We start from the raw sequence: 26,834 nt of genomic DNA on the forward strand, positions 1-26,834 counted from the left end.
TAGGCAGAAATCCTTCCCTGTGAGGGTGCTGAGGCGCTGGCACAGGGTGCCGGGAGAAGCTGGGGCTGCCCCATCCCTGGCAGTGTTCAAGGCCAGGTTGGACACAGGGGCTTGGAGCAACCTGCTCTAGTGGAAGGTGTCCCTGCCCGTGGCAGGGGGTTGGAGCTGGATGCGCTTTAGGTCCCTTCCACCCGAACCACTCCCCAGCTGCGTGGCTCCCACCGGCCGTGCCGGTGCCGCTGCCGGGTCCCGCGGTCACGGTGACAGCGGGCGGCGCCCCGGGCGGGACCCGCCGTGCCCGCGCCAGAGCCCCGCGCACCCCCCCCGTGAGCGCGCCGCGCCATCCGCCCCTCAGCCCCCCCCCGCCCCGCGCACAGGCGCGCGGGCAGGCTGAGGGCAGCGGCCTCGCGCGGCGGGTGCGCCTGCTCGGCGCGCGGGGCGCGCGGTGACGTGCGGCGGCCGCGGCGGGGCCGGCGGCGAGCGGGCGGCGGGGGGAGGGGAGCAGGCCGCGCGCGCCCGCGGCCCAGGCTGTGATTGGTGCAGGCCCGGCCCCGGCGCACACCAAGGCCCGGCCGCCGCCGCCGCCGCGCGGCGGACTCCTGCGGCCCGGCCCTTCCCCCGCCCCGGGCCCCGTCCCGCGGCGCGGCCCGCCCGGCGCGGGGACCCGCACAGGTGAGCCGAGGCGTCAGAGCCGGGCCGGCGGGGGGGAGGCTGAGGGGGTGGGCACAATGGCAGGCGGCTAGGCCGCGCCGCAAGGCCGCGACCGGGGCCTGCCAGCGCCACCGCGGACACCGACGGGCCCGGCCGCGGACACCCGGCGGTGGGTCGGTGAGCTCCGGGCCGCCGCCGGTCGCTGCCGCGCTGGGCGGGAGGGCGCGGGCGTCGCCAGCTAACCCTGCGGGTGAGGGGCCTCTGCGGACGGCCAGAAAATGGCGGAAAACAAGATGTCGGCCGGTGGGGCGGGGAAGGCTGCGGCCCCGCGGGCCGTCGCGCCGCCGGGACTGGGGTTATCCCCGCCTCCCGGCCCGCCGCGGGACACCCGGCTCCTGCGCCGCGGCCGTCGGGCAGGGGAGCTGCGGCCGCGGGACAGCAGCAGCGCGGCGGCGGCGCGGACGGGGCCGCCGCAAGGAGGGGAGGCCGCGGGGGGCGGCGGCCCCTTCCCTGCAGCGGGCGGTGTTCCGCGGCCGCGCCGCCGCCCTGCGCCCTCAGCGGGCTCCTTTGTCTCCGCGCTCCCACCCCTCCCTCCGCCGCCTCCTGCCCGGCGCGGCGGCGCCGCTGCCCGCTTCCCTGCGGCGCGGAGAGGCGCTTCCAGCCGGGGCCGTGGCGCCTGAGCCCGCTGCCGGCCGCCGAGCGGTCCGCGGGCGCGGAGGATCCGCACCGGGCTGCCCGGCCGGCACCGCGGGCTCGCCCGCCCGCCCCGCCGCCGCGCTCCCGCCGCCCGGGGACGCGCCCGTTCCGCGAGCACGCGCCGGAGGGCTGCGCCGTGCCGTGCCGTGCTCCGCCGCAGCCGCGCAGCCCCAGCGCGGGGCCGGCCCCGCCGTCCCCGGTGGAGCGGCGGGATCGCGAGTCCGGGCGTCGGAGGCGCGGGCAGCCCCTGCACGGTGCTTCCCGCGGCTGTCGCCCTTCTCCTCCCGCGGTCGCTGTTATGGGAAGTTCCGTTACGGCTGTGGCTGTAACACGTAGATGTAAATTCTATTTAATTAATTTATTTAAGAGCCTTAAGCGCGTTTCGGGCAGTAAGACACGCTCTCATGCACTGGTTTTGCCTTTGTCATTTTAAATGGATTTGGAGTGTTAAGTTTTCGTGGCTGCTTTATAGGCGAACACAATAAAGGACTTTAAAATGGAGATGTTAGTTTTTCATACCCAGTCTTTTCCTGCGAAGGGCTTGTGTTAACCTGCACGTTATTATATGAATTGGGTTCTTCTGCTGAAGATTTTTACATAAGCAGGATGTTTCTCATTGCGTTTCTGTTGGTTACTGTGTTAAAAATCAGGGGTGAAACCCCAAAACCCTGAAGCGTCTCCAGAGGAGGATAATTCTTTGTATTCTTCTTGAACTTGGATACTAAGAGAGAATTAGAAAACAACTGGTTTGGATTTTTCAGCTACATCTAAGTTTATTATGTCACATTACTCTGTGTCTGAGTGTGGTCGTTTTGGTTTAATCACAATGTCATAAGCAGCTTACAAATATTTGCAACACTTGACAAAGTCTGTGTTTTCATTTATTATACATAAACAGGACATAATTATTTAGGAAAAAATCACTGTTTTAAAGGGATGCCTAAGGGCTGACCGTGCAAATATGCTTGATGTGAAAATGCATCCCCTGCACATACTGGGAATAACTGTACGTGTGAACTGGGGAGATGCTTGGCATTTGCAGGACCGTGCTGCTTAGGATATTTTAAAAACATGTTAAGTACATACTCTTCTGTAGACTTATTAAGTTGTAATTGGCATTTTGTAGAAACATCTGTTATGTTATAAAAATCTATAGTATGGCGACAGTGCTGTAAGCCAGCATTGTGACGGGGAGCTCCACCGTACCCCTGGGTACAAGAACGACACCCTTTTTCTTTCCTGGGAGTGCTGAGGCATTGTTCTTCCCCCTCCTCAAAATACTTTGCTGAAGATCTCTCAATTTAGGGTGTTTTTTGAAAGCTTTCTCAAAGAAAATTAAAACGGGAATGGTTATTTTATGATATTTTTATGGGAAGAGTTAACTTAAGAATAAATCACTGTATGTACCAGGAGCAGTGTTTATAAGGGCCTGGGCCTTACAAATTCCTCAGCTGAGCTTTGCTGTTATGTATTTTTAGGTAGTGCCAAACTGCCAACTGTTACCTTTGATTTCAAATTTTAAACACCATTTACAGTAGTGTGCCTGCCCAGAGACAAAGAGGTCATATATCCCTTTTTTTAACCCTAAAATTCATTGCTTGGTCTCAGCTGAGCCTTGTTTAAGGAAGAGCTTTGGCATAAAGAACTGCGTTAGCTTCTAACTGAAGCTAGTTCGACAACTGTCGCTTTCAGAAAAAGGAAAATGATCTCGGATACATACATATGTTAAAAATTTAGCCTTGAGATGCTACTCTGGAGTTTAGTAACTATTTCATGGAATTCTTTATTTTGGGATCTGATGGTAATGTACTGTTTCCTGGTACAAAACAGCATGCTATAATTTAAAATAATAATAATAATAATAATAGAATGTTGTAAAACGATATTACTTTAATGAGTGATGCTAGTAAAGCATTTTCATGGTATTTTCTTTAAATACACAAAAGGGAAGGAGAATCTAGAGGAAAAAACCTTGAGATCTTGGTAGCTTGAGGCAAGGGGTATGGATAAGTTTTGGATTTTGACAGTATGCTGAATTGTGGCTTTCTGCCTTCTTTCTCTGTCCTTTTTTAAAACATGATAAAACATCTCTTCTATTGTGTGGGTATATAACATGGTGTAGAACCGCAGTTAATCACTGTACTACATTTTTTGCTGTTTCCAGTAATAGGATTTGCATGCATATGTGATGTGTGAAACTGAATCATCTGCACTGCTGAAATCCGTAAGCAGAAACATCCAATTGTAGGAGAACCATGGGCATAACCTGTTGTTAATTGTTCCAGCGTTAGCAGCAAGGGGGTTTCTGGCTGCCCCTGCATGCCTTTAAGACCCAAAAGTAGATCTGAAAAAGAAATTGGTGATTGTGTAGTTAATGCAGCTCTGTCCTTTGTCTGCATTGAGGGTTTAGAAGAGCATGATTAAGTGAGGGTTGGATACCAGCTGCATCAGCTGAGGTACAGCTTCAGCATGTTCTTTGCTAGTGTGTCATCGCCCATCTCTGGTTTTAGTGGAAGTTTGAGGTATTCATAGTACTACATGTACAGAAGGTGCCATCCTATGACTGTGGTAATTTTTTATAGCTCTGTTAACTACTAGGAAAATCCTCCTTTTAGTGATAATTTGCTTTCCTTGCAGAAATTCTAATGTAAGTTAAAATAATAGTCTCGCTTTGCAATGAATTTTCTATGTAGCACAATATGTAATAGATATGGGCATCTAATTATGTAATCTGAAAATGAATTAGACTGCTTATTGAGAAGGAAGGAAAGCCTAGCATACTCTCCTGTAATCCCAGACTGATATAATTTTAAGGTATTTTTTCATAACCAGTTACATTAAAAAAGAAGGATTACCTGAGTGTGAAGGCTGGAAATTGTAAAGTATTGCATTAGTTCTGAAATTGCTGTATTAAAGTAGCCATTCATGGTCGAGAGCTGTATATTATTTTGTAACGGCAAGTATTCGTTAGCTACCCTAAGAGTTTCAGATGTCTGTGACCGTAATTGAGGAGTGCTAGAGCACTGCAGGAAGGTTCTGAAGCTGCTCTGTAATTCTTGCAAAAGTGAAATAATTTGATTTTTAGCCAAAACTTAAAATTACATTGAAATTTGATTGTCTGGGTGGAACTGGGTTAGTTAAATCCTTGACTACTTTCGTCATTGGTAACATTTGGCTTGTGTTCTTATAGTACTGGCTGGTCCATGGACCTAAGTTACTCTGTTATGGCATATCGAGAAATGATTTTGGGGAATTGTTGTGGCTCTGCAAGAAGAATGTTATGTCATTGTCCCCAGGAGTTAGTATTGCTGATTTAAACAATTTGAGAGAAGTAGGTTTGATCAAACAGTATATGGAGAAAATGTTGAAAGGATGATAGTGACACTAGGTGATACAAGTTCTTTGGTTCTTTTGTATTCTCAGTTAAGTTGAAACCTCCTTGGGGTGGATCCGTGACTTTTTCTTGAAATTACCATCATTGTGGACCACTCGCTGCTTCCTTCGCTTGAGGATTTGAAGAGTATAAAAGAAGGAATAATCTGCTCAGTTCCTTCCTTGACAATGAAGATGCAGTAAGCATGGATTGTGTTTTCCACCTCTTTCATCTTTAAGATTATTTGTTACTCTGTTCTGTATTTTTTTTCATCTAAAAAACCCCAAAGGCAGAATTGTACCCACCTGGCATTTGTGGCGTGGCCTGCCCAGAGTAGGAATTCTGCATCACCTGCTGAAGCGAAGGCATTTAGCACAGTCATACAAAAGGAAGTAAAGCAATGTAGCACTAAAATTGACTGTTCACATCATCTCACCTTGGTGGCTTTCTGCCTGGCTTGAACAACATCTGGAGCTTCAGTTTTCACGTGCAGACCGTCTGGTGCCTGACTGACGCAGTAGAGACCGCCTGATTCTGTGGGTCAGCCCGGTGCAGCGTGGCCCTAGGCACTGACAGAGTGCCAGCATCTCCCTCATGATGGCAACTTGGTTTGGGGCCAAGGATCCAGCGCTGTCAGTTCTGGTGAGCCACAAGTGTTGCCATAAATGTAGTAACTGGCATTAAGGTGCTCTGATCCCTTCAGTTTTTAGGTCTTTTACTGTGGACTCTTGTGCCTGTTACTGGTTGAGCTTCACGTTTAAGAGAAATTAATGTCATGCCTACTGCAGTTTAGTTTACTTCTGGGTTAGTGCGATAGTGTGAGTTGCATTAGGTCCTGGTTCTCTGGGTCCTTTGGTTCTAGCCTAAAAGTGTCTCAGAGACTTCAGGCACTTAACGCCGTTTATTACAGCTTGGCTTATTTTATTACTCACCTCGCTTCACTGTGTTAGTGCTTAACTCCGTTGTGATATATTCCTGCAGCAGGGTTGTCAAATAGGTTGTACCGCAAAGTACTTGAAGTTTCTAGCATATTTTGGATTTAGATGCACAGACTTAAAGACATTCTTGCGATAGGGTAGAGGTCAACTTTTTATGAGATTCAGAAAAGCAAAATCAAGGTTGGTGCTACAGCAGTGAAAGTACCCTATTTTTGAGACTTGCTCTTAGGAGCATTTGTACTTCCCTGTTCATCTCTGCAACACCCAGTTCCAGACAGTTCTTACTTGAGCTCTTATATTGTGTTCACTTCCCACAACTCCTAAAACTTCATTTTATGTGTGATTCTGTCATTTATTTCTGATTCTTGGATATGAGAGGGCAGGAAAGTACAAGATTTTAATCTTGTGCAACAGAGGTTTTTTAAGCTAGAGGTTTATCACCCCCAGAACCCTTGCTCTCTGTATGCTCCTGTAGCTGCTTCTATGGAGTCACTTCATCTGCACTGAGAACTTGTGTAAAACTGTTCTGGGTTGCAGCAAATTGCAAAATAATTCAGAATCCCCACACGTTAACACTTAGTAGCAATGCAAATAACAGGGAGGAATGCTATTTTATCCTTCTCTCTTGTATTTTATGGAAACTCTCTGTCAAAGAACTGTTACATGCTTTTTCTGTAAGCAAGTTTGTGTAGCTCTACCTTATGAAAGAGATGCAGCAGCCTCAAGGCAGATGATACCAGAAATGGAGATCTTGGTGAAATTGAGTTCAGTGAGAAGCTCAACATTTACTCTCCATATGTGAAAATTCCTGGATATTGGAATAAGTGGAATTGCATTTCAATGATTGTGAGAATCTCAGAAGTAAAACTGACATAGCTGTGTGGCAAGGTTTGAGGAACTGGTGTAATTTTAAATGATTGTGGAAAGTAGGCAGGTCTGACAAAAGAGAATTCTGGAAACAGAAGCCCCAAAAGCATTAAGGGGCATTAGAAGAGCCAAAGCAGCAAAGCAGTTGTCAAAAACAAAAGAAAAGAAAGATGAAGGTGTAACAGTGAAAGGGTTGCTGGGGAGTTTACCGAGAGTTGGTGGGTCTCTTCTATCAGCAGCTTTAAAAGCTCGGTTTTCTATGAGAGGGATATTGCAGATAGCTGCATAGGACCAGCTTTCCCTGGCAGCAGAAATGAGGCAGCACAGAAGGGACAGTGTTGGAAGATAGGATTTCTAGAAAAACCTGACAGTTTTGAAATGAAACGTCAACCAATATGGGTGATGCCGTCCTAGCACTGGAATGGTGAACAGAGGTGTCAGCCCCGAAGTCTGTTGAGCACTGTCGTTTCTTCAGCAACTATCATGGCAGTGGAGACATTGAAATAATTTGGCCTCTCTTGTGCTTAGCTGTTGCCTGTTATAATGGGTAGTGCTGTACTGTGCATGCAAATCCAACTGAGGACTGATTAAATTTTCTATCAGGCCTTTTGTCAGACTCTTCTAATGCAATAGAGGGGTTCATATGCAGCCGCTGGAAGGGAAATGAGCTTTGGCATTTTGTTCTCAGAAATGTAGTGCATGCAGTTTTTTTGAAACTTACCTATCATTAAACATAACATTCCATTAAATTAGAATATGTTTTGAAATATCTAATAGATGCAAAATTGTGAAAGACTGTAGAAAAAAAATTGATACACTCAATACCATTCTCGGACTTTCTTCAGTGTAGTTCTAACACAACCGTAACCACCAGCCTTGGTAATTAGTTAAAGAGTATAACCAGGCAGGGATAGAGCAGAGGTGACTTCTTTGTGCACAGTTGCTAATATATGTTATTACAGTAAGGCATGTAGTTAGTAGGGGCATGTATGCACTGCTGAGCTCTTGACTTGTATTCCTTCTGTAGACAGCTACAGTTTAAGGCAAAGTCTTCTTGACAAAGATTCTGCTTCTAGATGCTAAGTTACCTGTGACTAGGTTCATTGCTTACTAATGTGTTATGTTGGTTTATTACTGTGTCCTGACCCCACTGCTGGTGTTGCAGGTGAGATCTTTGCTGTCAGTGAGCTGTTACTCTATGGAGATAGTCTCAGAAAACTGGAAAAATACCTCAATGTTCAGTTTGCAGTGGGGAAATTGATGACTGAGGCATTTCTTGTGTTTACTGCTCCTAGAAACAGGGATGTTGAAACCTGTACCTCTGCATCCTGAAGGTAACTAGGAGCACTTTCCAGTTAAATTCTACAGAATATGAACAGAACTGTTCTGGGCCAGGCAGTAGCCAAAGACTTATATGAAAAAACCCTTTTAAGTCCTGACCAAGAATTATTGACTTGTTTGGTTCCAGTCGTGTAATTCTTTTGATTACTGTAGGACTGCTTATGGATGGAAACATTATCAGGATTTTAGGTCAAAAGAATAAATGAAAGTGAATTGTGTGAAGCACTGCATTTTTTTTCCCAAAGGCCTTTTTTTTGTAAATGCTGGTTTGTGTTTGTCAGGGTGCTAAAAAAAGTAAAGCCAATCAACACAATGTAACATTGTTTAACATAAATTCTGATTTTGCTTTTGTTGCAGTTGTCAGTGAATGAACTTGGCTGAATATGGATCCAGGTGGTGGAAGTCTTGGATTGCAAACACAAGAATCCAAAATGCCTCACACTATGATTATGCAGGATTTTGGTAAACATTTTTACTAATAAAAAATAATAAAATCAAGATTATTTTTCAGGGGTTTGCTAAATGTTTATAAATATCAAGATGTAGAGCTGACTAATATAATACTATTTGCATGACTCTTGAGACAAGAAAAAATTTAAGGTGGCATATAATATGTCATTGTAGACTTTGGTTGCTGATCTTGAAATAGTCACTTATTCCAAAATACTGAAGTAATTTTGGGGAGGGTGGAAGGAAGTTAAGTCTGAGGCCCAAAGTGCTCTAGATGAGACATAAAATGTTCTCTGGAGTTCACTAGTTTTGTGGGGTGTGTGCTGCTTCTTGAAATCATGAAATCACCTTGACTAGTTGTTACATCCCCAACATACAGGAGAGGTTAATAACATCCAGTATGGGATGTAACCAGCATTCAGCCTTCTGTGTGCTTACCTTGATTACTGTCTCCTTTAGGGTATTGCAGTGAATGTGGTGGTAAATAATGTCTTTGTGTGAGAACAGATAACATTATGTAGACAACAGTTTACAAATGTAGCTAAATCTGCATGTTCACATGTGCTTAGAAGTCTTCTGTAAAGAACATCAGTCCTGGGACTGTGCTGATGTAAGAAAATTTGATTCTAAATTATTTTCCCAGTTAAGCAGTGCTGAATAACCTCAGCAATTCTGAAGGTTTAGAAAAAGGACAGGAAGAAATCTCCACTCTTTTCTTTGTGGATCTTCATTTCTGCATTCTGACAGGAGATGACAGTGCTTCTCAAGTATTGAGAAGGACCATGTCTTTGTTCTAAAATGAATTAACATCCCTCAGAGTGTACCAAAATAACTGCATTTGTAGTACAGTGCTGAATAATTTTTTTCCATTCTGATAAGAACCATTTTCTTGCATGTTTTATTCATTAAGATTAAAACTTCTGTTTATGTGTATGTTAAAATAATTCACTGTGCATTCTTTTTTACATATAGAAAAGTAGTGTATAAATATGACTGACCAGTCAAGTCTCTTAATGAAAAACAGGTTTCTGCTTGGAGCCATTCCTTGCAATGTGTCAAGTTGTTGGAAATTTTATTACAAATATTGCGTACAGCTGAGTATTTTTTTTTATCAAGGCCCATGCACTCTAAAGCGTGAGAGTCCCTGTATTGTAACAGCGGTTAATGTATTGTCACCACACTTCCAGTGTCGTGCAAGAATTCTGTGAAGGTTCAAATTGCTTCTGTAACCAAATATTTTCTAACTGGGATTTAAAAAAATAAAGGTGAAATTGCAAACTGGCCTGTCATTTTTAACATATCAGCGTTGTAAAACCTAAATTTGGGACAAACTCCACATTATGTCCAAAAGAAGTGCATGTTTTGTTTTTCTTAATTTAAAGAATGCAGGCTGCTTTGGGTAGTCTTTATCGGGTGAAACGCAAATTGTGGATTGTTGCAAACTAACAGATTTGTACATCTGTGTTTAAGTTCTCTATACACTTATTCCACAGATAAACTAATTGCTAATGCAATAATTTTAACATTTTTCTCCTCATTCATGATTGTTTCATAGTGGCTGGAATGGCTGGCACTGCTCATATTGATGGAGACCATATTGTTGTATCAGTTCCCGAAGCTGTCCTAGTTTCTGATGTTGTTACCGATGATGGAATAACTCTTGATCATGGCTTAGCAGCTGAAGTTGTCCAAGGACCTGACATCATCACTGAAACTGATGTTGTAACAGAAGGTGTGATTGTTCCCGATTCTGTTTTGGAAGCTGATGTTGCTATTGAAGAAGCTTTAGATACCAGTGATCATGTTTTGACTTCTGATCTAATAACAGAAACCGTTAGAGTTCCTGATCAGGTTTTTGTGGCTGACCTTGTAACGGGTCCTGATGGACATTTGGAGCATGTGGTGCAAGACTCTGTGTCAGGAGCCAACTCACCAACGATGGTTTCAGAAGAAGTTCTCGTAACGAACTCAGATTCTGAAGCAGTCATTCAGGCAGCTGGTACTGTTCCTGGCTCCACAGTGACTATAAAAACAGAAGACGATGATGATGGCAAGAGCACATCTGAGGACTACTTAATGATATCTTGTAAGTTAAACAAAGGTGGATACGAACAGGAGATTATCTGAAGTGGTCTGGTGGGGAGCAGTTCCTCTAACTGGTTCTTGCTGCATTGTGTACTGGAACTCTCAAATAATAGTCGGTTGCCCAGTTAATTCTTGGTGTCTGGATTTGGGTTTTCTTGATGAAAAATTAATTATCGTTGATACAGCAAGAAAAAGAATGACATTCATGCTGTTGAGTGAATGTGTGTGTATGTTTGTGTTTCTGAAACTAGATATTCCTGAAAATTAAGACAAACACATTGGAAAGTTAAACATTCCACATATTTTTAGTATAATATGGGGTTTTTTTTAAATGCCCAGGTATATTACCATGTTATATGGATTGTTGTAAAAATAATGTGTTGGGTTTAATCAGTAGAATCCAACAAAGAAGTCAGTTTTTAAGATATTTGACACACAGTTTTTTCTTATGTGCCCACAAAATATTTGTTTATCTGTATTAAAAGTCAAAATGGGCATTTTATTGTATATTGCGGTGTTCTGGACTGAACTTGACATTAAGGGGTTGTGTGCATTAATTGATTGGCCCTGTAACACTGGAAAGTAGCTGCCCATTTCACTTTCCATGCAGCACTCAACTCTGAGGAAACTGTATGGTCCCATACTGCTTGTTGAGTGAGATCTACTGAAAGGACCTTAGGTGTATACTATGTTTCTTCAGTGATTAAGTTATACACAAGGGTTTTATTGTCATAAAAATTTGATAAAATGTATGATAATTCCTTTTAGATTTTTGACTTCTGCAAATGAGTTATTGAAATGTGAGTAGGTCAAACCCGAGTTTATTTAGTCAGAAGCAGTATGTTAAAAAAATGGCAATGCCAAGCATGTCAAAGTGTCAGTCTGTTCACAGCAAGCTGCATTTAATACAATTTTCAAGACAGAAGACATGACTGATTGGTGATTGTAATGATCTCAGTATTTCCTATCATTTATGTCCCTTATGCAAAATATATTTTTTGTCTTTCTTGTTTAACATGGGATGGACAGCAAATACTTTTTATCATTCTATCATTACTGTAATGCCATATGTCACTAACAGAAGTTAAAATGGGGCTTTTTTTTTTTGAAAAAGAACCAAAAAGCTCTCAGTCTAAAAGCAAATTATACCTACAACAGAAAAAAATCTTGTGTGTTTGTAAATAAAGGAACACCATTTTTACAGTCAGTTGTTTCACTGAAAAAATTCCTCCTTTCTGACAGAGTACTTACGCTGAGTTGTATTCTGTAACTGCGGTATTTCCAACTGCACCTTTGTAATTGTAAGTAAAGTCATCTTTGGAATTCCTTCTAAGATAGATAAGTGTGATTGATAATAATGACCACTGCACTTAAACAAGAGCATCTTAAATGTTCAGTAACAGTTACCTGATAACTCCGGCTGTGGCTGGTACATTTATAGTTTTGTCAGGTGTTCTCCAGCCTGCCATTGGCTTTTGCAATGTTTCAAAGCCAGTTTGAGACCTAGTTTTCAGCAAATTAGATTTTTATATATATATATCTCTCTCATCATGATGTGCCTGGCTACTGACAGTTGGAAGCTACATTATTAGTTTAGAATTTTAAGTAGTCATTTTAGATAAATTGAGGCAGTCATAGAGTTGCAGAGTCATTTAGGTTGGAAAAGACCTTTAAGATCAGCAAGTCCAACCATTAACCCATCACTGCTAAGTCTACCACTAAACCATGTCACTGAGCACCACATCTACACTTTCAAATACCTCCAGAGATGGTGACTGCACCACTTCCCTGGGCAGCCTATTCCAAAGCCTGACAACCCTTTTGGTAGAGACATTTTTCCTAATATCCAATCTAAACCTCCCCTGGCACAACTTGAGGCCATTTCCTCTTGTCCTGTCTCTTTTTCACTTGGGAGAAGAGACCAACCCCCATCTCAATCAGGTAGTTGTAGAAGGTCCCCACAAACCTCCTTTTCTCCAGACTGTACACTCCAGTTCCCTCAGCTGTTCCACATCAGACTTATTCTCCAGACCCTTCACCAGCTTTGTTGCCCTTCTCTGGACCTGCTCCAGCACCTCAATGTCTGTCTTGTAGTGAGGGGTCCAAAACTGAGCCCAGGAGTGGAGGTGTGGCCTCACCAGTGTCAGGAACTGGGGGACAATCCCTGCCCTGATCCTGCTGGCCACACTAGTGCTGATACAAGACAGGATGCCACTGGCCTTCTTGGGCACAAGCTGGCTCAGCCAACACCCCCACGTCCTTTTCCACTGAGCAGCTTTCCAGCCATTCTTCCCCAAGCCTGTGGTGTTGCACAGGGTTGTTGTGGCCCAAGTGCAGGACCCAGCACTGAGCCGTGTTGAACCCCGTACAATTGGCCTCAGCCCATTGATCAGCCTGTTCAGATCCCTCTGCAGAGCCTTCCTACCCTCAAGCAGATCAGCACTCCCACCCAACTTGGTGTCATCTGCAAACTCACTGAGGGTGCACTCAGTCCCCTCATCCAGATCATTGATAAAGATGAACTCTCTTGCCTCTGCTAAGTTTTGAGGCTGTATTAATGCTGGGTGTGCCAGCTTGACACAACAAAATATCTGCTATTCATTTGTTCTCAGCAAAAATTAATCTTAGACCGTTCGGGGAAGTTTGTTTGGGTTTTAAATGTTTTTAAATTTGCCTTGAATTGTTATGTTTGTGAAGATAATCTGTTGTGTAGAATAGATCAATGCCTCAGTTTATCAAGCAGTTTAAAATATCTCTACTTCCATTTTTAAATTGTCAAATGGTCAGTAAATATTGTAAAAGTTAACTTCATATTTCTTTTGGGGTGTATATATATGGACTGTTTAACTTCTTTATAACGTAAACCGCATCAAAATGATATTTTATAAGAATCTCAGAATACTTAGCTGTGTTTTAATGAAATCTAGAATCTAGAAAGGGTAATTTTACATGAGATGACACGTAATGCTCTTAGGGAATACCACCAGCTGTTCTGTGGAACACAAACACTTTAGGGTGTGAAGCTGAGCTGACTGTGGCATTTTAACTGACGTTACTCTTTTGTTGGGAGTTACAGTTTAAATATACTGAAAGCTGATATTTCACCATTTTAAGACATTCCCATGTAGCTATTTTATGCACTGTTGGTAATTATATTTTTGCGTAAATACTCTTTGGAAGGTAAGAAGTTTCTCTTGATAGTTGTGTAAATCAGCTGCATGAGATTTTGCAATAGGAAATTTACACGAGAAGATTGTCACCATTATGCTATCTCAGTGCAGATGAATTCAGCTTTTTTAAATCAGGCTTTGAAGACAATTTAAGTCTTAAATACTTCTTTGGTACGTTCACAATGTATGCCACGGGATATGCACGATCCCTTGTTTAAGATATCCAGAATACCTGTTTAAAAAGGAAATGCTGAATGCAAATGTTGGGATCATGAATCCAGTCCGTCTCGCACCGAGATGGGAAAATTAGGCACAGTGCATCCCATTTTGCCAGGGAGGAGTTAGGACACGTGTAGCTTAAAGCATACCCTTTTTTTGTTTTTCAGGTTTGCGATATTCAGACCCACAGCGGATTGCCAGCTCCCGATCCGTGTGCTGGCCCTGCATGCACTATGTTGGTGACCTCATACCCACCAAAGAACAACACTGGAGCTGGCCTTTAGGGGTAAGGTACTGTTCCACCACCACCTCCTTTTTAGTATATTACAATACAGTGTTACCTAAGTTGCTAAACATTTTAATATTAGTACTCCTATATTGTAACCTATGGGATATAAAATAAGTACATCAGACATTAGAAAACGATGAAAAAATGTAAAACCATGGGACTTATCTTGCCCTTATGTTATCCCTCCGGGCTCCTATGGTGGGTGTGATATCACCAGCATAGTGCATGCTGAGGCATCACATGAATTGGGAGCTGGCAATCCACGGTGAATCTGGACATCACACACCTGAAAACAGCAAAGTAAGGTAAGTTTAAAATTGGAAGTGTGCTGAGTTTTCCTTTAAACCTTGTTTATTCAGGAGGATTCAGCATATATTTATGAAGGTTCTCTGTTGTGTTTTTTCAGTTAATTTTAAGTGACGAGATATTAATATGTAGTGCTTCTGGCGGATGGGTCAGATCTGGAAGACACTTTCATATTCCATTGACATAAAGTAAGCATTCCTGTTCCTGAGAACTATCACTGGGAAAAGTCATCAGATAATTTAGCACTGATGGGTTAGCAGTCTGTGATTGAAGTCGTATTATTTTGACAATAGAATATTTCACCATCTGTTTTTGAAAATAGTCTAGTATTTTGGAACTTGACAAAGATTACATGTCCTGCTGTGTTGTTTTCCCCTTACCTATATGTGTTTAAGAAGTAGATTGAATCCATGAAATTTACTTCACGGAAGACAGCAATTTAAGCAATAGCAGTTGCCAGTTCAATGTCTTTTTGTTGTTGAGGTATTTGAAATGAGGCAATATCTTGCAAATGACAGCCTACATCAGTATCATTTTCTCAATCCAGTTTGTATTTTTCAAATTTTGTTATATTACACTTTTGCTTTTTTGGAAAAGTGATTCCAGAGGCCCTGGATACAGAGGCTTCCCGATACGTTTCCATTACTTTAGCTTAAACTGTATGAGACTGAAGACCTTTGAAAATACACAGGGTGGTTGGTGGTGTGGAAGTAACCACTAATTTTAAAAATAACGTTGTAAGTTTGCCCCTCTAAGACAGGGCTCCCTATGTTTTTAAAGGATATTGAAGATTTGGGGGCTTTAATTGAAATGGTAAAACACAGCATGTGAGCGTACGTGCTATATTCATGTATTTCGCTTTATGTTTTTGGCTGAAAATACATATTCATATAAAATGGTAAAATTGAAAAAAATCCTCCCTTTTTCCTTATGTAATCTTTGCTGCATTGCAACTGATGTCCTGGTAAGGCAACTGTCTAAAATTGCGTGGATTTCATTATGTTCTTTCACCAGATACATAGTGGTGTGCAGTCACTGTCACCCAATATTAGTTAAGTAGTTGGAAATTTTTGCCGTAAAGAAAACTTCTTACCACATACACATGATTACTGTACTGTTCAGTAGGAAGTTGCCATTGTTAAATAACCTTCCAGTACAGAAATACTTATTTTCTAGGTTAAACTAATAATGTGTTAAGTTTATAAAATTTATGAATTTATTAAAAATAGGTGTTGCTTGAGTTGCAGATTTGAAAATAACTTCACTACCACCTACCCATTCTAAAATTACAGTAACAGCTTACAATTGGTGATTTCTTCCACTCAGCCCTTAAATACTCTCTGCATTTTGGCAGCATGTCTAGTCATACAGGTATTGATGGAATCACTCCTACCTTGTTACCTCCAGTCCTTCAAAGACTAATACATGCAGTGGAAATGTTCATTGTACTAGAACTAAATGTATGTGTATCACTTTAAAGAATATGGATAAGAAACTTATCCATATAAGAAACATGCCGAAGAGAAAATTCTCTTCAATAAATTCAAACATAGTAAATATATGGAAATACTTTTTCCAAGATAAGTATGTTTTAGCATCTTCCTCTTTCCTATTAGCAGAAGATACACGATCCTCTCTTCTAATAACTCCATTCCGGCAGCATAAAAAATGTCAGTTAGCAGATGCAATAACACCCCCATACTGGATATAAAGATGTACTGGTAACCTGATGCTGGTAAACTTAAGCATCAAAGGAATAAGCCATGTTCTCTGTGTGGCTTTCTCATCTGTGGTGTTTGTACTCTTGGTGTTCTTGTCATGCAAGGTAATGTAAACGCCATGCATTACATGTCACCTTCTAACAGATGAAGGTGTTGATGTTGCTGGAATCAATTTAGAAAAAAACCCCAAACTTTTCTTGAGGAAATTTTAATTTTTTTAATCCAAGTTTAATATTCTTTTGGCAGTGTAATTAGTCTCTTTTTTACAAAAAGAAACTGCTACGACATAGCATTTTTTAATGTTTTCCACCTGTTTTTCATCAAAATACATAATTTTCAAAGGTTCTCAAATAAAATCAAATACTTGTCTTATTTGTATCTACATTATTATATCTAGTTCTGCCCTTAGTAACTTCTATACTTTTCTGATGCAGTCCAAGATTTGTGAAATAGAAATAAGGTTCTTCAGTGTGGGGATGAAAAACAGTGTTAGTTGGATAGGTGTTCCTGTGGAATTCTGTCTGTGAGTGGGAAGAGCTTAGTTTGGGATTGCTGTGGTGGATTCCTGCCCTGCTGCAGGAAGGGCATCTGCTCCTTTTCTAGCAGGAACCACCTCACATGACCGCCTGGAGTATTAAGAGAAGCTTAAACTAACTCCACTTTACCTCAGTACTCCAGGCTGTAGCCTGAGGTAGTCAAGAGCAGCTCTTCAAGAGCAGTTACCACTGCACGGAGGGCACTGGGCAGCACTGCAGCCATCCTCTCATCAGTCATCAGAGCCCGCAGTGTCCCCCTTGAGCAGGCTCTGGTGTTAATTGTGAAACACTAACTAGTTGCCGTCACTGTGATACCAATTTTAATGATTTTTTTTTTAAAATTATTTTTTAACCTAGTTTGCACATACTTTAATGTTTTCTGTGCAGTAAATTGCTGTTTCCCTGGAATGTGTTTACTTCACATTTTGTTTATATTTTGTGTAATTCTGCCCTATTTATAAGATTTCAGTGGGTGTTAAGCATTGCACAGGTTTGTGTTGACCATCTGCATAGGAGCTAATTTTATCCACCAAGAGAAGTGTGTTGACAGTACATATGTCAGAGAGATGCTTAGTTCAGTGGCCTCTGTACTGGCAGTTTGGGGTATATATATACGGATATCTATGTGAATACCCTTTTTACCAAAATAGTGTCACTTCTACACTTGTAACAGTTTGAATGTAATTTTTGTTGTATAAATAAAATGAGCATTTTGAATATATAGACCAAAAACTCAGGGTGACTAAGTTGCATAGATAAAGAATGAGAAGTCAGTTTCACATACTAGTATTTGGATTTATTGTCATTGCATCTTTTAATCAGCTGAGTATTATACAGTAATCTTTAATTTATATGTTTTCAAATGGTAAAAGTGGATAAAATCATAATTTCTTTTAGAGTGAAGATGTAATCTTCAAAAATTTTTGATGCAGATTTCTTTCACTGGGAATATATTCTGAGCCATCACTCTTTATATTTCAGCTACTAAATTTTAGAGCAGTGAAATTTTTGGGGACTCGGACTGTAACAGGCAATTCTGGGTTAATTTTTAACATTTTTGATAGGTGTTTAATTTTACTTATTGATACATTTTTGCTTTCTAAGTGTAACAGTTTCAGAAATAACCAATTACCACATTCTCTTCGATGACAAGCTCCCCCTTGTGTTCTTCATTCTGTCATTCTTGCTGTGTTTCCTGAGTTGCAGTAAAATGAGTATTGAACTTCTGGAATCTCTTTTAAGTATCTTAACTGTTTTGAAAAGGCCATTCATGAATAGAAACCTTTACTGTGCATGGGGATGGTAGTGGAGAAAATCATGCTAGTGATTACTCTGACTTTTAAAATACATGTTTGAACCTCATTATTATTCTCTTATGTTTACAGTGGATGATGTTGGAGAAAAATTGGACCATATAGGAAGCACTCCCTTGAAAATCAGCACTGAGGTGGCAAATGATGATGTTGCTAAAGATGACGGGTTTGGTTCGGAAGTTATCAAAGTCTACATATTTAAAGCTGAAGCTGAGGATGATGTCGAAATAGGTACCTGTTAAATTCTGTGTGTTCTTCCAGTAGTGTGAAGTATTTCAGGGTATTTTCATTTGTGCTTAGTTTCATGTAATCCACTGACTGGAATGTCTTGTAGAATATGACATTTGTGGAGGCTGCCCATATGGGGTAAACACTGGGTGTGTATTAGTTTTGAGTTCTTTTTCAATTAGCAGTATTTATTTTCAGGCAACCAAAGACCAAATGTAGAAGTCGTTCTGTGTCTGCAGCTGTTTTTCAGCTGCTGCTTTTCTCTGGTGTTTGCAAAACTGTGCGTCAGCAAAGCCTCCAGAGAAAAGTCTCTAGAGTGGATTGCGATCATTGAACAGTCTTTGGTGGCCTTGATGCAGAAAGAGGGGAAGATTGCTGGGGCTTTCGGCATACAGTCACTTCCAAGCCTAATGAAGAAACTCAGAATTGCTCTGCAGTTCTCTTGCAAAGGAAGATCCAGCGCTTCCAGGGTTTTGTAAGTGGGCATACAGCTAACCCATGTTCTGTTCTTCATAACTTGTAAAAGCAGAATCCCCTGTACAGTTATCAGATCTCAAACTTCCATCTTGTTCCACTTTACCCTTTGCATTTAGGTACTGGACCATACCTGGCCTGGAGTCCCAGAGCCATTCACAGGACAAATCAGCCAGACTCTGTTCTTCCTGGAGTGGAGCAGGGAGTTTGTCTCCCATAGACCGGTAGCATTGGCCTGGCTATGAAAATCTTGGACTTGAGGCAGAACTATGGATTAGATCAGAAAATTCCTCCAATTAGTAACAATCCTGGTGCAGTTTTTCTAGTGGCTTGAACTGCTACTTCAGGAAACTTTTGGCTGTATGATGCCTTTATGGTTTTTTATTCTGAGAAACAGTTCATCTTTTCAGATGCCCCCCAGCTTCCTGCCCTCCGTGCAGTGGTGACTGCTCTTGAAGAAGTGCTCTTGACTCCTTCATCACAGTATATGACTCTTGCAGTGGAGATTATTTCTCTTGTAATTCTTCAGAATTACCCTACTTGTTCCACAGTGTCATAATGAAGTGTTTCTTTTGATTCCTTGGGATCTGTCCTGTATTGCATGGCTGATAGGGGTACCTGCTAGTTTAATCGTCCATTTTCTCCACCGTTAACTTCAAAAGCATGACGGTCTCCAAACGCTGTATTCCACAGAGACGTAACCCATCCCAGTGATTTTAATATTATTTCAGTTTTCATCTAGCTTGGGAAAACTGAAATTTCACATTCGATTGCGGAGGGAGAGCTGCTTGTTTCTGGAAGAAGGATGTTTGGTAAAATCTTCTATTTGCAAACACAGGGAGTGAAGGATCAATGTATTTAATTTGAACTTATGCACCTAGCTGAGTATTTTCCATCAGGACCAGTCATAGTAGCAAACAAGGACTCTGGGTGTAGTTGTTAGCTTGTTCTGCCATAATTTGCAGCTTCTCTACTCACTGTTCAGTCCCTGAGATGCATGGAAGGCTTAAGCATCAATATTTATCTGCCACTTCTCTCTTGACTCAAGCGTTGATATCAAATTCCAGGTTGGAGCTTGTTCTTTTGCCTCTGTTCAAGTAAGTCAGTGAGCCAAAGCTTGTCAGTCACACAGAGCGGGACTGTGTGGGCGCTTGCTCTCATTTCCTTCTTTCAACTATTACTTTTCAGATGGTGTTGTCTCCAGGGATTCAGTGCATCACCTTACATCCCCGTTAGTCTTTCCCTCTAAATAATGTTTTTGTTGTTGAAGTAATTAGCAGTGACATTTGCTCTCTCATGGTTTGACAAGTGTGATCCCAGAAGAAGTTACTACTCAGTCCAGTGTGATGAGGAAAAATTACCTAAGAATCAGTTTTTGCAAGGTGAATAAATAAGATTTTGGGAGAGGAAGAGGTGTAAGAATTAGCTCTTCACATCTCAGGAGAGAATTTAAAGGCCGTGTTTGGAGCAAGATGAGACAGTCAATTTTTTGGGGGGGTGGGCAGATGTATGTTTCCAGTTGTGCTTCAGTTCACTGCTAGAGGCATAAAGGCTCTTGATCCTTCTTGCATAGTGCTTGTTCAGTCTTGGATTTATCAGGACACACTGAGAGATCTTTTTTCCTTATCTGCTCCAAAGTATCAAACTTGCATGATTTTATGGCAGACATGGATGTAAAAAACATTTAATTGGAATTTTACGAAATAGCTTTGTTGTACATAAGAAGAAAATACTTAAATCTGAAATTAAATCTGAAAACAAAGTGGCTTTGTTTACATTTACCTAACGTGCTCAACTTCTTTTTGTTAAAGGTGGGACAGAAATTGTCACAGAGAGTGACTTTCACAATGGACATTCTGTAGCTGGAGTAATTGAACAAGGAGGTGTTGGTAGAATGCAGCGAGAAAAAATGGTTTACATGGCTGTTAAGGACTCTTCTCAGGAAGATGAAGATATTAGTAAGCATAATAAGAAACATTTTTGTTTCTCGTGCTATTTTGTACAACAATATAAGCATCATTCTCAAGGACTTTTTTAATTTTTCTGAAGGATTCTCCAGCCTGAAGTAGTAGAAAACTAAGCTCATCTTCCCTAAAAATAAAAAGCAGGCTGTAATTATTCTAAAGCGATGTGCACAAATGCACTTTGTACACACTGTATGCAATCATTTCATTATTTATATTAGATCTAATATGTCCGTGGATGAAGTTAATGAGGTCAGTCAAATTTCTCATTTCTCTGCTTACCTAGTGTGAATTGCCTTGTTTAACCAGCTTTCTGGCAAAGTGGCAAATGAATGTCAGCAGCTACAAGTTTTTAAGTTTGTATATTTGAATTTGTGTTGGTATTTAGTTTGGATTTGTATCTATTGATATGTGCTTTCTCTCTGTAAGGAAGGTCTGAGTAAACAATGGCCTGCTAAGGGAAGGGGTGGTTCTAAATGCCAAAGGAAGAAAAGTAATTTGTAACGAGTATCAATCAGAGTGAGAGCAAATTCAATGTAGGAAAAATTAGGATGAGCAGAATAAAATTAAAGATTTATTCTTCTCCTTTAATCTAGGCTGTGCTGAAATAGCAGATGAAGTTTATATGGAAGTTATTGTAGGTGAAGAAGAAGCCACGCCACTTCCAGACACACAGCTTGAAGACTCCAGCGTGAATAAAACCTTTGTCCCTGTTGCGTGGGCTGCTGCTTACGGTAGGAATCTGTATGCTTTCTTTGAAAATCCCTTCCCTTATTTCCTCCCTGGTCTAGTCTCCAGAATCTCTGTGCAAATGTGATAATCTCTCACCTTGTCCTAAAGGTTTGGAAACAGCTCCTTCTGATCTTTAAGCGGTGTCAGTTAGTGGAGTTGATGAACTGATATGAAAAACTATTTTGACATCATTCATGACCTTTTACACACAAGATCTTTGGGGGTTTTGTAGTTCAGTATGAAGAAAATTCAGTTTTCACATCAGTGTGTTTTCCCAGTGCTGGCCTGTCAAACAGGTACAGATTGCCTGAGTAGTTGATTGTCTTGCATATAATGAATGGATTGCTATATGCTGAGTTTTATGGAGTAGAAAGGAAAGCTGTTAGGAGAATTTTGATACTGCTCTGGATTCCAGCTCAGATGTACAGAATGCATGGGTTTTAATGGTTAAGTTGGGTGTTGAAGATCTTAAAAAAACAAGAATAGCCTTAAGTATTTTACAATAGCTAGGAGGAAGGGGAAGAAACTTTAGAAAGGGAATAGGAGGAATAAGTGTATAAAAATGTTCCTAATTTCAGTTTATATACCTGTTTTAAACCTGTTAGTCTTGCAAAAGAAGTAATTTGTTCTCTGCAGCCGTCCTTCAGATAGTAGAAGCATCTTACCAGGATGTATTGCAAGTTCTAAATATTCTTTGGTTTCATATTTTTTTTCTTGGATTTTGGCATGTTAAATGTATATTAAGAGGGTGTTAAGTCATCCGTGGTGTATGTAAGCAAATTAGTTAAAATTCATTGGTGTGATATTTGTAAGCACAGTAGTTGGGCTGATAAAGTGGTTTAGAACCACGGAGCCTTGGCACTTAGCAGTAAACGCTTTCAATCCAAAATGAGGAATATACTCTTAAGCTATTACTTCTGCATCTCCAGAACTTTGCAGTGCCTCATGTAGATGGGTGCTGAGCGGCTGATAAGGTACAAGTCGTCTTATCTGCCTAGTTATACTCCAGAAAGATAAAGTGCTTCTGTCTCAAGAACAAATAGTGGATTTCAGATAACCTCATTTCTGGATTGGTATCTGAGGATATATATGAGGTTAAAAGTTTGCAGAAATAAACGTATTAATTTGAAAAGCAGGAAAGACAGTCAGATGCAAAGACAGCTTTAGTAGATATTAACTATTCAGAAATATGTGATTTTTTTATATACTGGAGCTCATAATTATGAAGTACTGAACTGGCTGAACTGCACATCTCAGTTTGGATAGAGTTAAGCTGTTACTTATTAGCCAAGTTAGTTTTCTCTCTTTATCAGACTTTCAAAACCATTGTCTTTTTTATAAGAGTTTTAATTTATAATGACTAAAATACCATTTTCTGCAGGAGATGAAAGAAGGTTACCCAGAAGATACGAAGATGGTCAAGCGGCAGGTAAGAACGTGTAACTGTGCTTGCTTCAGCATTAAAGCTAACCTGCTGTCTTTGAGAATATATATGCTTACGGGTCAGTTCTCCTAATCTGTTAATGCAAAAAAATTACCCATAAAGTATATATTGAAGGACCCCACAGTCCTCTTTGCTATTTTGACATGAAAACAATTCTAGATGTGTTGTAGGCCTTCAGAGTGGGTGGGGAATTTGGGAGGATCTGCCAGGTTCAGTATTAGAGTTTTGTAGTTAATAATGTAGATAATGCAGTTGTTAAGAAGAAAAACCAAGTTGAATGAAAAGGAAACAACCAGCATAACTTGTAAGAAGTTAATGTCTTGAGAAGTATGAGAAATCAAGGAACATATTTGAAAATTAATTAATGTTGAAACAATTATATTCTTGATTCTTGCCAGCAAAGATAGATAGCGCTTTATATTGGCACTCTTATGTATGTTCATTACAAGAAGTAGATATGCTGCTGTGCAATTCCAGTCACCAGTCCCAAAGAAAAAAGTTGTTGAAGGTTTTTTATGGTGTCTGATTTTTGTTTCTAGGAAATAACTTGGATACACGATTAGAAAACAAAAACGGTAATGCAACACAGTACCTGCAGATTTGTGATAGCATTAGCACTAATAGGGTGCTAAAACAAAAAACCAAGAAAAGGAGGAGAGGAGAGGCCAGGCAATGGCAAACAGGTAAACACTGTATGGTTATGCATATTGTCATGGAGTGGCACTTACTCCTATACTATTCCTTTTCTTCTTTTTCTTCTTTTTTATGCTGATGCAGAATTAAAAAGCACAAATGATGATTTGCGTATTTCCTGTGTCCTTCCCCCCTCCGGTTCTGTGAATAGAAAATGTTACCATTTTTGCTGTTCAAAGTCAGTACACTTAGGGCTGGTCCAATTCATTTGAATGTTGCAAGCTATTAAAGCATACTCATGGGTGTGTTCACTGCACGTGTGACACTACTGGTCTGTTTGAGCAGTTTCTAAAACAAAACTATAAACTGTAGGTGCTGTGGATTGGTTGTTTTTAAACTACTGAACCATTCTCTGTCTGCTGCAAGTGTAAGTGCATGAATCTGAACAGCAGTTGGCTGATTTAAAACTTCTTAATCAGTAAGTTTGTTTCCTTCATAACTTGTTTTTGTTTGTTTAAAAACAGCTGTTATAATAGGTCCTGATGGACAGCCCTTAACAGTTTACCCTTGTCATATTTGTGGGAAAAAATTTAAATCCAGAGGATTCTTGAAAAGGCATATGAAGAATCATCCAGATCATATGATTAAGAAGAAGTACCAGTGTACAGACTGTGACTTTACAACTAACAAAAAAGTAAGTTTCCACAATCATCTGGAAAGCCATAAACTTATAAATAAAGTTGATAAAACGCATGAGTTCACAGAATATACGAGAAGATACAGAGAAGCAAGCCCTTTGAGTTCTAACAAACTCATACTGAGAGACAAGGAGCCTAAGCTACACAAGTGCAAATATTGTGACTACGAAACTGCAGAGCAGGGACTACTCAATAGACATCTACTTGCAGTTCATAGTAAGAACTTCCCTCATGTGTGTGTGGAGTGCGGGAAAGGATTCCGTCACCCGTCAGAGCTGAAAAAGCATATGAGGACCCACACTGGGGAAAAGCCATACCAGTGTCAGCACTGTGTCTTCAGGTGTGCTGATCAGTCCAACCTGAAAACTCACATCAAAACCAAACACGGCACTGATTTACCGTTTAAATGTGAGCACTGTCCCCAGGCTTTTGCAGATGAAAAAGAACTGCAGCAGCACACAGAACTATTTCAAGGGCATAAGACTCACCAGTGTCCACATTGTGACCATAAGAGCACCAATTCAAGTGACCTGAAGCGACACATTATTTCAGTTCACACAAAGGATTTTCCCCACAAATGTGAGGTATGTGAAAAAGGCTTCCATCGTCCATCTGAGCTCAAAAAGCATAGTGAAACCCATAAAGGTAAAAAAATACATCAGTGTAGACACTGTGACTTTAAAACGTCAGATCCTTTTGTACTTAGCGGGCATATCCTCTCAGTTCACACCAAGGACCTGCCTTTTAAATGCAAAAGATGTAAAAGAGGATTTAGGCAGCAAAATGAACTTAAGAAGCACATGAAGACCCACAGTGGAAGAAAAGTTTATCAATGCCAGTATTGTGAATATAGCACTACGGATGCGTCAGGCTTTAAACGACATGTAATATCAATACACACAAAGGACTATCCACATAGGTGTGAGTATTGCAAAAAGGGGTTCCGTAGACCATCCGAAAAAAATCAGCATATAATGAGGCACCACAAAGAGGCCATAATGTAAAATATGATCTCCAGAAGGAAGCAATTTAGAAACTGTGATATGCTAATTGGGGAAAAAAAAATATCTCATGAACTGTTTCTCCTGGTTTCAAAGCTTGATATTAAATCATAACTTTACATTCTTTGTATTAAAAGTCTTAAAAGTATTAGGGTTGACAGGGGATCTCATAGCCCTATGATTGTCGCTTATCAGAACCTAAAGAGCACTATAGAATGCAGAAGGATGGATGAATGTCTTAAATTTGCAGAAAGATGGATGAATGTCTTTAAATTAATAGTATTACACGTCGTTAAGCTATAGAAGACAAAACAAAGGTGATTGTGTTACCCATTTTGTCAGTAACAGCGTTTGTCTCCAATATGAACACAGTTCAGATATATGGTGGGGTTCTTTACAAACTGTTTGCAAAGGCGACCGCGTCTTGACTTCTTGTGCAGTTTTGAAAAGAGAGTATTAGCCAGTCACTTGATCATAACATTTTTAAATCGTGCCTAGGAATTAAATTCCAGAACTGGTCAAATTTTGGGGGGTCTCTTTTGTTTTTGTGGGGTTTTTTTTTAAAAAAAAGACATTTCATTAGGAAACTTTTTTGTTTCCTTTATTAGTTTAGGTCCAACAAGTAAATTTTTACTGGTTTCAAAGCTGCTAACCTATTTCATTGCAGGATATGATGTTTAAAATATAGCATTATGTTATGGTCTCAAAGGTGGTGTTCTGGTGCTAGGGTTAAAGGTGTGTATGTATATAATTTCCCTTTTTTATCCGAAACTCCAGTTGAATGTTGTTCAGTATGGCACCTATAACAAAATTAACTTTGGATTTGACTTTTTTTTTTTCCTAAAGGATAAAACGGATGCAGCTCATAGTGTTGTGACTCAACACTGAATTCTTTTCCTCGCTACTTTAAAATCGTCTCTAAAAAACCATTGAAAACAGGCTTGAAAAACGTCAGATTTTTTTAATTAACATTCAAAGTACTTAGAAGTTCTTTAGGGCAGTGTTCTTAACTGGTATGACGAGTGTCGTCCTACCTCCTAATGTGAAATCTTCCATATAGACATGAAATTGCACCTTTTAATGAATCCTTTAAAAAAGTCTCTACCATACTATAAACATGCATTTTCAATCTGTAAGAAAGTATATATGCAGTATTTAACCAGAGAAATACGCTGCCACTAGAGTTTGGAGGTGGATCTTCAGTTTACAGTGTATACATTTAAAATATGCATCCCTTTAAACAATGCTTTGTGTTAGCATGCTGCAAATCAAATGGCGCTTAATATAACAAGCTGGTCTAGGGCTATTTAATGAAAAACCTGTTCATAAATGTTATGCATATAATGTGTATTTTTTACTTTTTTAGTTGCTTCATGTTTGCACACAGCTGTTCACATGATAAATTGTAACTTCATGCTATATTGTGGCTTTGTGTTTCAGAAATGTTCATATTTTGTTTTTGCACCAGATGAGAATCAGTTCCTTGAGAATAAATTTTTTTTATATTTCTAAACTTCAGAAAGTTAAATTTGGGAAATCTCTTAGAAAAATCCGTGTTTTATGTGGCTGTAAAAAATGATGTACACGCTGTAAAATAAGATTGTCACTGTTATGTGGGATTATTATTTCTAAATGTGTTACTCATCGTAACGGGCATACAATAAAACGCATCTCTTGCACTCCAAATTTTTTGGAGTTTGCTTTT

General features: G+C 40.6%; 1 protein-coding gene across 7 annotated transcripts; it reads left to right on the top strand.

Moving 5' to 3' along the window:
• The first annotated feature begins 503 nt into the window (after positions 1-503).
• On the top strand, positions 504-26,834 carry ZNF711 (zinc finger protein 711). 7 transcript variants are annotated; one of them, XM_030497520.1, is made up of 10 exons: positions 513-672; positions 4,771-5,362; positions 8,224-8,328; positions 9,872-10,402; positions 18,028-18,186; positions 20,469-20,615; positions 21,218-21,355; positions 22,735-22,782; positions 23,337-23,480; positions 23,955-26,834. In XM_030497520.1, exons 3-10 carry the CDS (start codon positions 8,250-8,252, stop codon positions 25,130-25,132), a joined length of 2,424 nt encoding a protein of 807 aa, XP_030353380.1. In that variant the 5' UTR covers positions 513-672; positions 4,771-5,362; positions 8,224-8,249; the 3' UTR covers positions 25,133-26,834. The 7 variants fall into 7 exon arrangements, with proteins under 7 accessions (XP_030353381.1, XP_030353380.1, XP_030353383.1 ...); XM_030497523.2 differs by having other exon boundaries at positions 23,337-23,372; XM_030497522.2 differs by having other exon boundaries at positions 621-672; positions 4,771-4,919.

This window comes from Strigops habroptila, chromosome 9 (assembly GCF_004027225.2).
Source record: "Strigops habroptila isolate Jane chromosome 9, bStrHab1.2.pri, whole genome shotgun sequence".
NCBI lineage: Eukaryota > Metazoa > Chordata > Aves > Psittaciformes > Psittacidae > Strigops > Strigops habroptila.

Coding starts and splice junctions, on each gene's coding strand:
- ZNF711 (XM_030497521.2), top strand. CDS start 8,250: ATGGATCCAGGTGGTGGAAGTCTTGGATTGCAAACACAAGAATCCAAA. Junction 10,403..18,027: donor GGACTACTTAATGATATCTT/GTAAGTTAAACA, acceptor TTATGTTTACAG/TGGATGATGTTGGAGAAAAA. Junction 20,616..21,217: donor TCAGGAAGATGAAGATATTA/GTAAGCATAATA, acceptor CCTTTAATCTAG/GCTGTGCTGAAATAGCAGAT.